Genomic DNA, 15,123 nt, shown 5'->3' with positions numbered 1-15,123 from the left:
CCCCTAGCTCGAGTGTCTCCCTAGTCTAGTGTCTCCCCCTAGCTCTGAGTGTCTCCCTAGCTCTGTAGTGTCCCTAGCTCGAGTGTCCTCCCCTAGCTCTCGAGTGTCTCCCCTAGCTCTGAGTGTCTCCCCTAGCTCTGAGTGTCTCCCTAGCTCTGAGTGTCTCCCCTAGCGTCTGAGTGTCTCCCCTAGCTCTGAGTGTCTCCCCTAGCTCTGAGTGTCTCCCCTAGCTCTGAGTGTCTCCCCTAGCTCTGAGTGTCTCCCCTAGCTCTGAGTGTCTCCCCTAGCTCTGAGTGTCTCCCCTAGCTCTGAGTGTCTCCCCTAGCTCTGAGTGTCTCCCCTAGCTCTGAGTGTCTCCCCTAGCTCTGAGTGTCTCCCCTAGCTCTGAGTGTCTCCCCTAGCTCTGAGTGTCTCCCCTAGCTCTGAGTGTCTCCCCTAGCTCTGAGTGTCTCCCCTAGCTCTGAGTGTCTCCCCTAGCTCTGAGTGTCTCCCCTAGCTCTGAGTGTCTCCCCTAGCTCTGAGTGTCTCCCCTAGCTCTGAGTGTCTCCCCTAGCTCTGAGTGTCTCCCCTAGCTCTGAGTGTCTCCCCTAGCTCTGAGTGTCTCCCCTAGCTCTGAGTGTCTCCCCTAGCTCTGAGTGTCTCCCCTAGCTCTGAGTGTCTCCCCTAGCTCTGAGTGTCTCCCCTAGCTCTGGTGTCTCCCCTAGCCTCTGAGTGTCTCCTAGTTGTGTGCTCCCCCATAGCTCGGAGTGTCTCCCCTAGCTCTGACTGTCTCCCCTAGCTCTGAGTGTCGGAGTGTCTCCCCTAGCTCTGAGTGTCGCCCTGAGGGCCTGTCTCCCTAGCTCTTGAGTGTCTGAGTTGTCGGCCCCTAGCTCTGAGGTGTCTGAGTGTCCTCCCCTAGCCTGAGTGTCTGGAGTGTCTCCCCTAGCTCTGAGTGTCTCCCCGAGCTTGAGTGTCTCCCCTAGCTCTGAGTGTCTCCCCGCTAGCTCTGATGTGTCTCCCCTAGCTCTGAGTGTCTCCCCTAGCTCTGAGTGTCTCCCCTGCTCTGAGTGGCTCCCCTAGCTCTGAGTGTCTCCCCTAGCTCTGAGGTGTCTCCTCCTAGCTTCTGAGTGTCTCCCCTAGCTCTGAGTGTCTCCCCTAGCTCTGAGTGTCTCCCTAGCTCTGAGTGTCTCCCCTAGCTCTGAGTGTCTCCCCTAGCTCTGAGTGTCTCCCCTAGCTCTGAGTGTCTCCCCTAGCTCTGAGTGTCTCCCCTAGCTCTGAGTGTCTCCCCTAGCTCTGAGTGTCTCCCCTAGCTCTGAGTGTCTCCCCTAGCTCTGAGTGTCCTCCCTAGCTCTGAGTGTCTCCCCTAGCTCTGAGTGTCTCCCTAGCTCTGAGTGTCTGCCCCTAGCTCTGAGTGTCTGCCCTAGCTCTGAGTGTCTGCCCTAGCTCTGAGTGTCTGCCCCTAGCTCTGAGTGTCTGCCCTAGCTCTGAGTGTCTGCCCTAGCTCTGAGTGTCTGCCCTAGCTCTGAGTGTCTGCCCTAGCTCTGAGTGTCTGCCCTAGCTCTGAGTGTCTGCCCTAGCTCTGAGTGTCTGCCCTAGCTCTGAGTGTCTGCCCTAGCTCTGAGTGTCTGCCCTAGCTCTGAGTGTCTGCCCTAGCTCTGAGTGTCTGCCCCTAGCTCTGAGTGTCTGCCCTAGCTCTGAGGTCTCCCCTAGCTCTGAGTGTCTGCCCTAGCTCTGAGTGTCTGCCCTAGCTCTGAGTGTCTCCCCTAGCTCTGAGTGTCTCCCCTAGCTCTGAGTGTCTCCCCTAGCTCTGAGTGTCTCCCCTAGCTCTGAGTGTCTCCCCTAGCTCTGAGTGTCTCCCCTAGCTCGAGTGTCTCCCCTAGCTCTGAGTGTCTCCCCTAGCTCTGAGTGTCTCCCCTAGCTCGTGAGTGGGTCTCCCCTAGCTCTGAGTTCTCCCCCTAGCTCTGAGTGTCGCCCTAGCTCTGAGTGTCTCCCCTAGCTCTGAGTGTCTCCCCTAGCTCTGAGTGTCTCCCCTAGCTCTGAGTGTCTCCCCTAGCTCTGAGTGTCTCCCCTAGCTCTGAGTGTCTCCCCGTAGCTCTGAGTGTCTCCCCTAGCTTGAGTGTCTCCCCTAGCTCTGAGGTGTCTCCCCTAGCTCTGAGTGTCTCCCCTAGCTCTGAGTGTCTCCCCTAGCTCTGAGTGTCTCCCCTAGCTCTGAGTGTCTCCCCTAGCTCTGAGTGTCTCCCCTAGCTCTGAGTGTCTCCCCTAGCTCTGAGTGTTCTCCCCTAGCTCTGAGTGTCTCCCCTAGCTCTGGTGTCTCCCCTAGCTCTGAGTGTCTCCCCTAGCTCTGAGTGTCTCCCCTAGCTCTGAGTGTCTCCCCTAGCTCTGAGTGTCTCCCCTAGCTCTGAGTGTCTCCCCTAGCTCTGAGTGTCTCCCCTAGCTCTGAGTGTCTACCCTAGCTCTGAGTGTCTCCCCTAGCTCTGAGTGTCTGAGTGTCTACCCTAGCTCTGAGTGTCTACCCTAGCTCTGAGTGTCTCCCCTAGCTCTGAGTGTCTCCCCTAGCTCTGAGTGTCTCCCCTAGCTCTGAGTGTCTCCCCTAGCTCTGAGTGTCTCCCCTAGCTCTGAGTGTCTCCCCTAGCTCTGAGTGTCTCCCCTAGCTCTGAGTGTCTCCCCTAGCTCTGAGTGTCTCCCCTAGCTCTGAGTGTCTCCCCTAGCTCTGAGTGTCTCCCCTAGCTCTGAGTGTCTCCCCTAGCTCTGAGTGTCTCCCCTAGCTCTGAGTGTCTCCCCTAGCTCTGAGTGTCTCCCCTAGCTCTGAGTGTCTCCCCTAGCTCTGAGTGTCTCCCCTAGCTCTGAGTGTCTCCCCTAGCTCTGAGTGTCTCCCCTAGCTCTGAGTGTCTCCCCTAGCTCTGAGTGTCTCCCCTAGCTCGTGAGTGTCTCCCTAGCTCTGAGTGTCTCCCCTAGCTCTGAGTGTCTCCCCTAGCTCTGAGTGTCTCCCCTAGCTCTGAGTGTCTCCCCTAGCTCTGAGTGTCTCCCCTAGCTCTGAGTGTCTCCCTACGCTCTGAGTGTCTCCCCTACTCTGAGTGTCTCCCCTAGCTCTGAGTGTCTCCCCTAGCTCTGAGTGTTCCCCTAGCTCTGAGTGTCTCCCCTAGCTCTGAGTGTCTCCCCTAGCTTCTGAGTGTCTCCCCTAGCTCTGAGTGTCTCCCCTAGCTCTGAGTTCTCCCCTAGCTCTGAGTGTCTCCCCTAGCTCTGAGTGTCTCCCCTAGCTCTGAGTGTCTCCCCTTAGCTCTGAGTGTCTCCCCTAGCTCTGAGTGTCTGAGTGTCTGAGTGTCTCCCTAGCTCTGAGTGTCTGAGTGTCTCCCCTAGCTCTGAGTGTCTGAGTGTCTCCCCTAGCTCTGAGTGTCTGAGTGTCTCCCCTAGCTCTGAGTGTCTCCCCTAGCTCTGAGTGTCTCCCCTAGCTCTGAGTGTCTCCCCTAGCTCTGAGTGTCTCCCTAGCTCTGAGTGTCTCCACCTAGTCTTGAGTTGTCTCCCCCCTAGCTCTGAGTGTCTCCCCTAGCTCTGAGTGTCTCCCCTAGCTCTGAGTGTCTCCCTAGCTCTGAGTGTCTCCCCTAGCTCTGAGTGTCTCCCCTAGCTCTGAGTGTCTCCCCTAGCTCTGAGTGTCTCCCCTAGCTCTGAGTGTCTCCCCTAGCTCTGAGTTTGAAGAGTGTTTTATTTGTAATGATGATGAAAGGTGGATGTTGTTGCTACTTATAAATCTTATCTACTGGATAAGGAAGTCTGCTACATGACAACCATGTATTTTTTTAAAACAGAATTTAAAGAAAATGTTGTCCCCTTAGCCCTGCCAGAGAAAACATTGCGGGGTCAGAAGGATTTGATCTGGGGCAAGGATCCTGCCAGAGAACGCCCGTCCACCTGGACCATCCACACCCCACCCGCCTCCGCCAACTCCAAGAGCTCCGAACACAGGCAAATGACTCAGGGAGCCGTCCGGCTTGCACCCCTCAACCCCCAGGTTGGTACCTCCTGTCACACCCTCAACCCCCAGGTTGGTACCTCCTGTCTCATCCCTCAACCCCCAGGTTGGTACCTCCTGTCTCACCCCTCAACCCAGGTTGGTACCTCCTGTCTCATCCCTCAACCCCCAGGTTGGTACCTCCTGTCTCACCCCTCAACCCCAGGTTGGTACCTCCTGTCACACCCCTCAACCCCCAGGTTGGTACCTCCTGTCTCATCCCTCAACCCCCAGGTTGGTACCTCCTGTCTCACCCCTCAACCCCCAGGTTGGTACCTCCTGTCTCACCCCTCAACCCCCCAGGTAACTAGCTTGTGACTAGGGTTGCAAAATTCTACTTGTCACCAGAGTAAGGAAACTGTCCTTTTAAGAGACCTAAGCGAGATTTGCTACCACCTCGCAGCAAAACATTTTAGTGGCCCCGCTCTTGATGGTGGAGAGAGATTTTTTATTTTTTTTAAAGTTAATTATCTGCAATTTTGTCATGGGGCGTAGAGAAAATGTTTCAGTTTTAAAGCAATTTTTCTGCAATTCAACACATTTTGCCGTGGGGCAGAGATAATTGTTTTTCAGTTTTACAGCAAGTTTCCTGCAATTTTACACATTTCACTATTGGGTGGATATAACTTTTTGATGTTTTAAAGCTGATTTCCTGCAATTCTGCACATTTTGTAATGCCATGCCATGTTAATATGATATCTGAGTCAGAGTGACTAACTAAACCAATGGGGGTTCCCCTGGAGGTCAGATGTTCAGATGTTTCAGATGTTCCGATGTTCAGATGTTCCGATGTTCCGATGATCCGATGTTCAGATGTTCCGATGATCAGATGTTCCGATGTTCAGATGTTCCGATGTTCAGATGTTCAGATGTTCCGATGATCAGATGTTCCGATGTTCCGATGATCAGATGATCAGATGTTCAGATGTTCAGATGTTCCGATGTTTGCTTCTCTCTTCCATAATCCAGTAGTGTTTTGTCTCTCTCCAGTGTCTCCCTGCTCTGGCTTCCATATCCATCAGTAAGTTGTCCTTCACCATCCTGGAGGGCCACATCAACCCTATGGCCCCAGACTTCTGCCGTTTCAAGCAGCACTACTGTCTGTGCTGGGGCCTGCTGGTGAGCTGTTGTCGGGGCTGGGGAGTCTTCTGAGGCGCTATGCTGTCCCCATGGCCAGGGTCGACGGAGAGAGGCTGGTACAGCTGGCACAGGTGGGTGGGGGTGGGTGGGTGGGGGTGGGGGTGACTGTGTGTGAGGTGGGTGGGGGTGAGTTGGGTGGGTGGGGGTGAGGTGGGTGGGGGTGAGTGGGGGTGACTGTTGTGATGGAAATCAACATAATGTCAACCAATCTGACTACATAAGATTTAGTCTGTGAATTTATAAACCAATCTGACTATTTAAAACCTAGTCTATGAATTTATAAACTAATCTGACTACATCGGAGGAGGATTCTATTGCGTTGTGGTGAGTAGAGGGGCTTGTTTTGAGACCGAAGCACAGAGCTGCACGTGTTCTTATTCTTCACTAGTTAATTAAGCCCTGGGTAATGTTTTCAGACGTCTCGTGTAATGCAGGCCTACATGGAGCACCACCACATCGGCTGCTACTGATGGCTGACAGCTATTTCCATGTTAAAATATTATGGGATGTTTTTTCTCCATTGTTTTTGATGGTAGGCCACTCTGGTAGGCCGTACATTATGATCAAATAGCCACAGTAGCCTACTTGACCACTGTTAAAACTGTAACTTAGCAGGTACAGCCTCAGTGTTCACAGTAAAACTGTAACATTAAGCAGGTACCGCCTCAGTGTTCACAGTAAAACTGTAACTTAAAGCAGGTACAGCCTCAGTGTTCACAGTAAAACTGTAACTTAGCAGGTACAGCCTGTGTTCACAGTAAAACTGTAACATTAAGCAGGTACCGCCTCAGTGTTCACAGTAAAACTGTAACTTAGTGGCTACAGCCTCAGTGTTCACAGTAAAACTGTAACTTAGTGGGTACAGCCTCAGTGTTCACAGTAAAACTGTAACTTAGTGGGTACAGCCTCAGTGTTCACAGTAAAACTGTAACTTAGCAGGTACAGCCTCAGTGTTCACAGTAAAACTGTAACATTAAGCAGGTACCGCCTCAGTGTTCACAGTAAAACTGTAACTTAGTGGGTACAGCCTCAGTGTTCACAGTAAAACTGTAACTTAGTGGGTACAGCCTCAGTGTTCACAGTAAAACTGTAACTTAGTGGGTACAGCCTCAGTGTTCACAGTAAAACTGCCAGAATTTGCCCTGAATTTTCATAACGTTCAGGTTTGCGCACAGCAGAAGGTTTCATTGGTGCTCTCCCATTACGGATCACTGTCCCTGTTCTTCTCCAGGGCGGGGATCTGGACTGGGCCGTAGGAGGAGGAGGCAGTAGCTCGGTGGAGCGTCTCCTCTCGGTGATAGAGAACAGAGAGGAGGTTTGGGACCTGGTGCACCGACCAGGGCAGCGCTACCGGGGGGAGGGAGGCACGGAGGCTGCCGCGATACGGATCCAGAGCTGCTGGAGGCGCCACTGGGCCCGCAACGCCTACCTGCGCCACCGCCAGAGGAGGTGGGCGGCAGGGACCATCGCCATCTCCTGGCTGATGCACGCTCAACTGGGCCGTGTCAGGAAGAGCCTGCAGGAGAGCAAGAGGACACACCTGGATAACTACCGCATCAGGGGCCAGGTCTGTCTGTCCGTCTGTCTGTCATACCCAGATGCTCTCCCAGTCATATTACCCCTCTGACTGAGCAGAGAATCCTCTGTACCCTTGATTGTCTGACATCTCAGTTAAATGTCTGTTTTGATATAACAGCACTATGTACCTTCATATGCTCTGTCTCTGTCTGTGTCTCTGTCTCTGTCTCTGTCTGTGTCTCTGTCTGTGTCTGTGTCTGTATCTCTGTCTGTGCCTGTGTCTCTGTCTGTGTCTCTGTCTGTGTCTGTATCTCTGTCTGTGCCTGTGTCTCTGTCTGTGTCTGTGCCTGTGTCTCTGTCTGTGTCTCTGTCTGTATCTCTGTCTCTGTCTGTGTCTGTATCTCTGTCTGTGCCTGTGTCTCTGTCTGTGTCTGTATCTCTGTCTGTGTCTGTATCTCTGTCTCTGTGTCTCTGTCTGTCTGTGTCTCTGTCTGTGTCTGTCTGTGTCTCTGTCTGTGTCTCTGTCTGTGTCTCTGTCTGTGTCTGTATCTCTGTCTGTGCCTGTGTCTCTGTCTCTGTCTCTGTCTCTGTCTGTGTCTCTGTCTGTGTCTGTATCTCTGTCTGTGCCTGTGTCTCTGTCTGTGTCTCTGTCTGTGTCTGTATCTCTGTCTCTGTGTCTCTGTCTGTCTGTGTCTCTGTCTGTGTCTGTATCTCTGTCTGTGGCTGTATCTCTGTGTCTCGGTCTGTATCTCTGTCTCTGTGTCTGTGTCTCTGTCTGTCTGTATCTCTGTCTCTGTGTCTCTGTCTGTGTCTCTGTCTGTCTGTGTCTCTGTCTGTCTGTGCCTGTGTCTCTGTCTGTGTCTGTCTGTGACTGTCTGTGACTGTCTGTGTCTCTGGCTGTGTCTCTGTCTCTGTCTGTCTGTCTCTGTCTGTATCTCTGTCTCTGTCTGTATCTCTGTGTCTGTGTCTCTGTCTATCTCTGTCTCTGTGTCTCTGTCTGTGTCTCTGTCTGTCTGTGTCTCTGTCTGTGCCTGTGTCTCTGTCTGTGACTGTCTGTGACTGTCTGTGTCTCTGTCTGTGTCTCTGTCTGTCTGTGTCTCTGTCTGTCTCTGTCTGTCTGTGCCTGTGTCTCTGTCTGTGACTGTCTGTGTCTGTCTGTTACTGTCTGTTACTGTCTGTGTCTGTCTGTGTCTCTGTCTGTTTGTATTTGTGCCTGTGTCTCTGTCTGTATCTGTGTCTGTGACTCTGTCTGTCTCTGGCTCTGCCTGTGTCTCTGAATGTGTCGGTGTCCCTGTCTCTGTGTGTGTCCCTGTCTCTGTATGTGTCTGTATCTGTGTCTGTGACTCTGTCTGTGTTTCTGTCTGTGTCTCTGAATGTGTCCCTGTCTCTGCGTGTGTCCCTGTCTCTGTATGTGTCTGTATCTGTGTCTGTGACTCTGTCTGTGTCTCTGTCTCTGAATGTGTCTGTGTCTCTGTCTGTGTCTCTGTCTGTGTCTCTGAATATGTCTGTGTTTCTGTCTGTGTCTCTGTCTGTGTCTCTGAATATGTCTGTGTCTCTGTCTGTGTCTCTGTCTCTGATTGTGTTGGTGTCTCTGTCTGTGTCTCTGTCTGTGTCTCTGAATATGTCTGTGTTTCTGTCCCTGAATGTGTTGGTGTCTCTGTCTGTGTCTCTGTCTGTGTCTCTGTCTGTGTCTCTGTCTGTGTCTCTGAATATGTCTGTGTTTCTGTCCCTGAATGTGTTGGTGTCTCTGTCTGTGTCTCTGTCTGTGTCTCTGTCTGTGTCTCTGAATATGTCTGTGTTTCTGTCCCTGAATGTGTTGGTGTCTCTGTCTGTGTCTCTGTCTGTGTCTCTGTCTGTGTCTCTGTCTGTGTCTCTGAATATGTCTGTGTCTCTGTCTGTGTCTCTGTCTCTGATTGTGTTGGTGTCTCTGTCTGTGTCTCTGTCTGTGTCTCTGAATATGTCTGTGTTTCTGTCCCTGAATGTGTTGGTGTCTCTGTCTGTGTCTCTGTCTGTGTCTCTGTCTGTGTCTCTGTCTGTGTCTCTGAATATGTCTGTGTTTCTGTCCCTGAATGTGTTGGTGTCTCTGTCTGTGTCTCTGTCTGTGTCTCTGTCTGTGTCTCTGAATATGTCTGTGTTTCTGTCCCTGAATGTGTTGGTGTCTCTGTCTGTGTCTCTGTCTGTGTCTCTGTCTGTGTCTCTGTCTGTGTCTCTGAATATGTCTGTGTCTCTGTCTGTGTCTCTGTCTCTGATTGTGTTGGTGTCTCTGTCTGTGTCTCTGTCTGTGTCTCTGAATATGTCTGTGTTTCTGTCCCTGAATGTGTTGGTGTCTCTGTCTGTGTCTCTGTCTGTGTCTCTGTCTGTGTCTCTGTCTGTGTCTCTGAATATGTCTGTGTTTCTGTCCCTGAATGTGTTGGTGTCTCTGTCTGTGTCTCTGTCTGTGTCTCTGTCTGTGTCTCTGAATATGTCTGTGTTTCTGTCCCTGAATGTGTTGGTGTCTCTGTCTGTGTCTCTGTCTGTGTCTCTGTCTGTGTCTCTGTCTGTGTCTCTGAATATGTCTGTGTTTCTGTCCCTGAATGTGTTGGTGTCTCTGTCTGTGTCTCTGTCTGTGTCTCTGTCTCTGTCTGTGTTTCTGTCTGTGTCTCTGAATGTGTCTGTGTGTCTGTCTGTGACTGTCTGTGTCTCTGTCTGTCTCTGTCTGTCTGTGCCTGTGTCTCTGTCTGTGACTGTCTGTGTCTGTCTGTTACTGTCTGTCTGTGTCTCTGTCTGTTTGTATTTGTGTCTGTGTCTCTGTCTGTGTCTCTGTCTGTGTCTCTGTCTGTGTTTCTGTCTGTGTCTCTGAATGTGTCTCTGTATCTGAATATGTCTGTGTCCCTGTCTGTGTCTCTGTCTCTGAATGTGTCTGTGTCTCTGTCTGTGTCTGTGTCTCTGTCTCTGAATGTGTCTGTGTCTCTGTCTGTGTCTCTGTCTCTGTCTGTGTCTCTGAATGTGTCTCTGTCCTTGTCCCTGTCTCTGTCTGTATCTGTGTCAGTGGATCATATCCTTCTCTCTTGTCAGTCTGTCTCTGTGTCGTGACTTGCCTTTTACATTAATCTGAAGACTGTTATTTATCTAATTAACTAAGTATGTTGAATTGTTACCCAATTTAAATTAATCATGTGACAATGAACTCATTAGGATTTGGGGCACCACGGGAGCGGTTCTTTAAAGAGGTACGATCTCCCTAGTTAAACCCTAAAAGGTCTTTACCTATCACATCTATAAACAACTTATTAATCATAATCTTGTATCATATCATCATTCTGAACAGTCGTAACCTCCTTGCATCTGCAAAAACCCCAGCCTTCATTACTACACAAATTGGTTTAATTATTTATTTACTACCTAATTACAGTGCCTTTGCAAAAGTATTCATCCCCCTTGGCGTTTTTCCTATTTTGTTGCATTACAACCTGTAATTTAAATAGATTTTTATTTGGATTTCATGTAATGGACATACACAAAATAGTCCAAATTGTGGAAGTGAAATGAAAAACATGACTTGTTTCAAAAAATAAAATAAAAAATACAAAAATTGAAAAGTGGTGCATGCAAACCATAAGATCTGGTGGACTTTATTTAAGTGTCACATGATCTGTCACATGATCTGTCACATGATATATATATATATATCTGTTCTGAAAGGCCCTAGAGTCTGTAATACCACTAAGCAAGGGGCACCACCAAGCAAGAGGCACCATGAAGACCAAGGAGCTCTCCAAACAGGTCAGGGACAAAGTTGTGGAGAAGTACAGATCAGGGTTGGGTTATAAAAAAATATCTGAAATTTTTTACATCTCACAGAGCACCAATTAAATCCATTGTTAACAAATTCAATGAATATGGCACCACAACAAACCTGCTAAGAGAGGGCCACCCAGCAAAACTCACGGACCAGGCAAGGAGGGCATTAATCGGAGAGGCAACAAAGAGACCGAAGATAACCCTGAAGGAGCTGCAAAACTCCACAACGGAGATTGGAGTATCTGTCCATAGGACCACTTTAAGCTGTACACTCCACAGAACTGGGCTTTACGGAAGAGATTGGAGTATCTGTCCATAGGACCACTTTAAGCCGTACACTCCACAGAACTGGGCTTTATGAAAGAGATTGGAGTATCTGTCCATAGGACCACTTTAAGCCGTACAGTTCACAGAGCTGGGCTTTATGGAAGAGTGACCAGAAAAAAGACATTGCTTAAAGAAAAAAGTCATGTGGGAGACTCCCCAAACATATGGAAGATGGTACTCTGGTTAGATGAGACTAAAATAGAGTTTTTTGGCCATCAACGAAAACTCTATATCTGGCACAAACCCAACACCTCTCATCACCCCGAGAACACCATCCTCACAGTGAAGCATGGTGGTGGCAGCATCATGCTGTGGGGATGTTTTTCATCTGCAGGGACTGGGAAACTGGTTGGAATTGAAGGGATGATGGACGGCGCTAAATACAGGGAAATTCTTGAGGGAAACCTGTTTCAGTCTTCCAGAGATTTGAGACTGGGACGGAGGTTCGCCTTCCAGCAGGACAATGACCCTAAGCAGGACAATGACCCTATACTGCTAAAGCAACATTCGAGTGGTTTAAGGGGAAACATGTAAATGTCTTGGAATGACCTAGTCAAAGCCCAGACCTCAATCCTATTGAGAATCTGTGGTATGAGTTAAAGATTGCTGTACGCCAGTGGAACCCATCCAACTTGAAGGAGCTGGAGCAGTTTTGCCTTGAAGAATGGGCAAAAATCCCGGTGGCTAGATGTGCCAAGCTTATAGAGACATACCCCCAGGAGACTTGCAGCTGTAATTGCTGCAAAATGTGGCTGTACAAAGTATTGACTTGGGGGGGTGAATAGTTCCCCAAAAATCTATTTGAATTCCAGGTTGTAAGAAAACAAAATAGGAAAAATACCAAGGGGGTGAATACTTTCGCAAGCCACTGTAAATGGGAACACAGGCTAAACACACACACTCTGCATCGGTTATCGACTGGAGACTTAATCCGTTGAAAACAGATCCCTAGCGGAATGACAACAAAATGGACACTCGTTAAAGAAGAGAGAGAGAGAGAGAGAGAGAGAGAGGGACAGAGACACTTAACATTGCCACATTCAGAAACTACTCTCACCTACAATGACCATTAACTTTGCACACGATCCGCCGCCCGCTTTGAGCAAGAAATCATAGATGTGTTTACGTGAAATGCCTGGTTTCGCTGGGGATCTCTCAGTGAATGGGGCAGCCTTTTTACGGCACGCTTGTAAGGCTCTGATTGTCTGAAATGGTTCCAACAACTCTTCTACTGTTGTCCTTCTTCATAGTTGTTCAGTATCCGGTGACTTATCGTGTTGTCCTGAACAGAACTACAGAGTTCATTTTCCTTCCATTCGCTCTTGAAGATGCTTCTTTGAAGATAGGCTAGCCAACCATATCGATGGTTCCCCAATGGGATGATGAGTATCGTAATACAATGGTTTGAGCAGAGTAACAGGGTGGTCCTACTTAAATTTGCTTTGAAGATACTTTACTTAGGACAGCTAATCAGGTGAGTTTATCATCTCCACCTCGTGAACCTCGTGTTGAGGTTCAAAGTTCAAACGATTTTAAACGCACAGCTGCAGCTTCACAATTTTCTGGTCTAATGTGATCACTTCTTAACCCACGAAAGGGGCGGTTCCGGCAGGCTTGCACGCTCCCTGATCTCACTCTGGGGGCGGTGATTACTCACTGTGCGAAAGTTATGGAAAACAATTCTCTTCTATAAATCATATCCCACTTTTAACAAAAAAATCTTTAATCGTTTTCCATATTACATGCACAAACCCATAGTATGGAAACCATCATCCATATAATAGGTATACTTTCCAAGTTACACTATTTCCTTCATAACATTTTTAATGACATCACAAAATAACAAACAAAATGATCGCCTCTGACCATTCCCCGCGTTCTATGTTAGAAATATTGCTCCAGTGTTTGCATTTTGAAACGTGTTAAGAGTGGGCAAAAAGGTCTGTTGAGACAAAGCACATTCCTTTGGTGAATTTAGAGAGCACGGGCCTGGATTTTCCCCTTGATTTACAACAGGACATAGGTTGTTAATCTCCACTAGTCATTTGGATTCTCGTGGTCAGTCATGACACCTGTCGTCTTGGCTGTAACATCTTCATGTACTCAGCCTGTGTGTGTGTGTGTGTGTGTGTGTGTGAGTGTGTGTATGTGTATGTGTATGTGTGTGTGTGTGTGTGAGTGTGAGTGTGAGTGTGAGTGTGAGTGTGAGTGTGAGTGTGAGTGTGAGTGTGAGTGTGTGTGTGTGTGTGTGAGTGTCCAGGACAGTCGCATCACTGATCTATGTTCCTCTTGTCCTCCTCCAGTATCTGTCAGCCAACTGGAAACACATCCAGGCTTCCAGAAGGACCATCATACACGTCCCATCATTAGGTAGGTATCTCTCACACAGACACATCTCATCATTAGGTAGGTATCTCTCACACAGACACATCTCATCATTAGGGAGGTCTCCCTCACACAGACACATCTCATCATTAGGGAGGTCTCCCTCACACAGACACATCTCATCATTAGGTAGGTCTCCCTCACACAGTCACATCCCATCATTAGGTAGGTCTCCCTCACACAGACACATCTCATCATTAGGTAGGTCTCCCTCACACAGACACATACCATCATTAGGTAGGTAGGTCTCCCTCACACAGTCACATCCCATCATTAGGTAGGTCTCCCTCACACAGACACATCTCATCATTAGGTAGGTCTCCCTCACACAGACACATCCCATCATTAGGTAGGTAGGTCTCCCTCACACAGACAAATCCCATCATTAGGTAGGTAGGTCTCTCACACACAGACACATCCCATCATTAGGTAGGTAGGTCTCTCACACAGACACATCCCATCATTAGGTAGGTAGGTCTCCCTCACACAGACACATCCCATCATTAGGTAGGTAGGTCTCCCTCACACAGACACATCTCATCATTAGGTAGGTAGGTCTCCCTCACACAGACACATCCCATCATTAGGTAGGTAGGTCTCCCTCACACAGACACATCTCATCATTAGGTAGGTAGGTCTCCCTCACACAGACACATCCCATCATTAGGTAGGTCTCTCACACACAGACACGTCCCATCATTAGGTAGGTCTCCCTCACACAGACACATCCCATCATTAGGTAGGTATCTCTCACACAGACACATCTCATCATTAGGTAGGTATCTCTCACACAGACACATCTCATCATTAGGTAGGTCTCCCTCACACAGACACATACCATCATTAGGTAGGTATCTCTCACACAGACACATCTCATCATTAGGTAGGTATCTCTCACACAGACACATCTCATCATTAGGTAGGTATCTCTCACACAGACACATCTCATCATTAGGTAGGTCTCCCTCACACAGACACATACCATCATTAGGTAGGTAGGTCTCCCTCACACAGACACATACCATCATTAGGTAGGTAGGTCTCCCTCACACAGACACATACCATCATTAGGTAGGTAGGTCTCCCTCACACAGACACATCTCATCATTAGGTAGGTATCTCTCACACAGACACATCTCATCATTAGGTAGGTCTCCCTCACACAGACACATCTCATCATTAGGTAGGTCTCCCTCACACAGACACATCTCATCATTAGGTAGGTATCTCTCACACAGACACATCTCATCATTAGGTAGGTATCTCTCACACAGACACATCTCATCATTAGGTAGGTCTCCCTCACACAGACACATCTCATCATTAGGTAGGTCTCCCTCACACAGACACATCTCATCATTAGGTAGGTCTCCCTCACACAGACACATCTCATCATTAGGTAGGTATCTCTCACACAGACACATCTCATCATTAGGTAGGTATCTCTCACACAGACACATCTCATCATTAGGTAGGTATCTCTCACACAGACACATCTCATCATTAGGTAGGTCTCCCTCACACAGACACATCCCATCATTAGGTAGGTATCTCTCACACAGACACATCCCATCATTAGGTAGGTATCTCTCACACAGACACATCTCATCATTAGGTAGGTATCTCTCACACAGACACATCTCATCATTAGGTAGGTCTCCCTCACACAGTCACATCCCATCATTAGGTAGGTATCTCTCACAAGACACATACCATCATTAGGTAGGTAGGTCTCCCTCACACAGTCACATCCCATCATTAGGTAGGTCTCCCTCACACAGACACATCCCATCATTAGGTAGGTATCTCTCACACAGACACATCCCATCATTAGGTAGGTATCTCTCACACAGTCACATCCCATCATTAGGTAGGTAGGTCTCCCTCACACAGTCACATCTCATCATTAGGTAGGTCTCCCTCACACAGTCACATCCCATCATTAGGTAGGTAGGTATCTCTCACACAGTCACATCTCATCATTAGGT

The 15,123-nt window shown here is 48.9% G+C and overlaps 1 protein-coding gene across 1 annotated transcript in view; it reads left to right on the top strand.

Annotated features, from left to right (window-relative positions):
- The first annotated feature begins 5,050 nt into the window (after positions 1-5,050).
- Positions 5,051-15,123, top strand: part of LOC109886647 (IQ motif-containing protein H) — a 100,216-nt gene continuing 90,143 nt past the window's right edge. The window contains exons 1-3 of the mRNA XM_031832830.1: positions 5,051-5,196; positions 6,357-6,692; positions 13,054-13,120. Of these exons, the coding sequence (XP_031688690.1) occupies positions 5,155-5,196; positions 6,357-6,692; positions 13,054-13,120 (445 nt within the window). The 5' untranslated portion in view covers positions 5,051-5,154. The remainder of the gene's footprint in view (positions 5,197-6,356; positions 6,693-13,053; positions 13,121-15,123) is intronic.

Source organism: Oncorhynchus kisutch, linkage group LG10 (genome assembly GCF_002021735.2).
Source record: "Oncorhynchus kisutch isolate 150728-3 linkage group LG10, Okis_V2, whole genome shotgun sequence".
NCBI lineage: Eukaryota > Metazoa > Chordata > Actinopteri > Salmoniformes > Salmonidae > Oncorhynchus > Oncorhynchus kisutch.
Note: the sequence above shows the minus strand (reverse complement) of the source record. Positions and strands in the feature narration are given on the sequence as shown.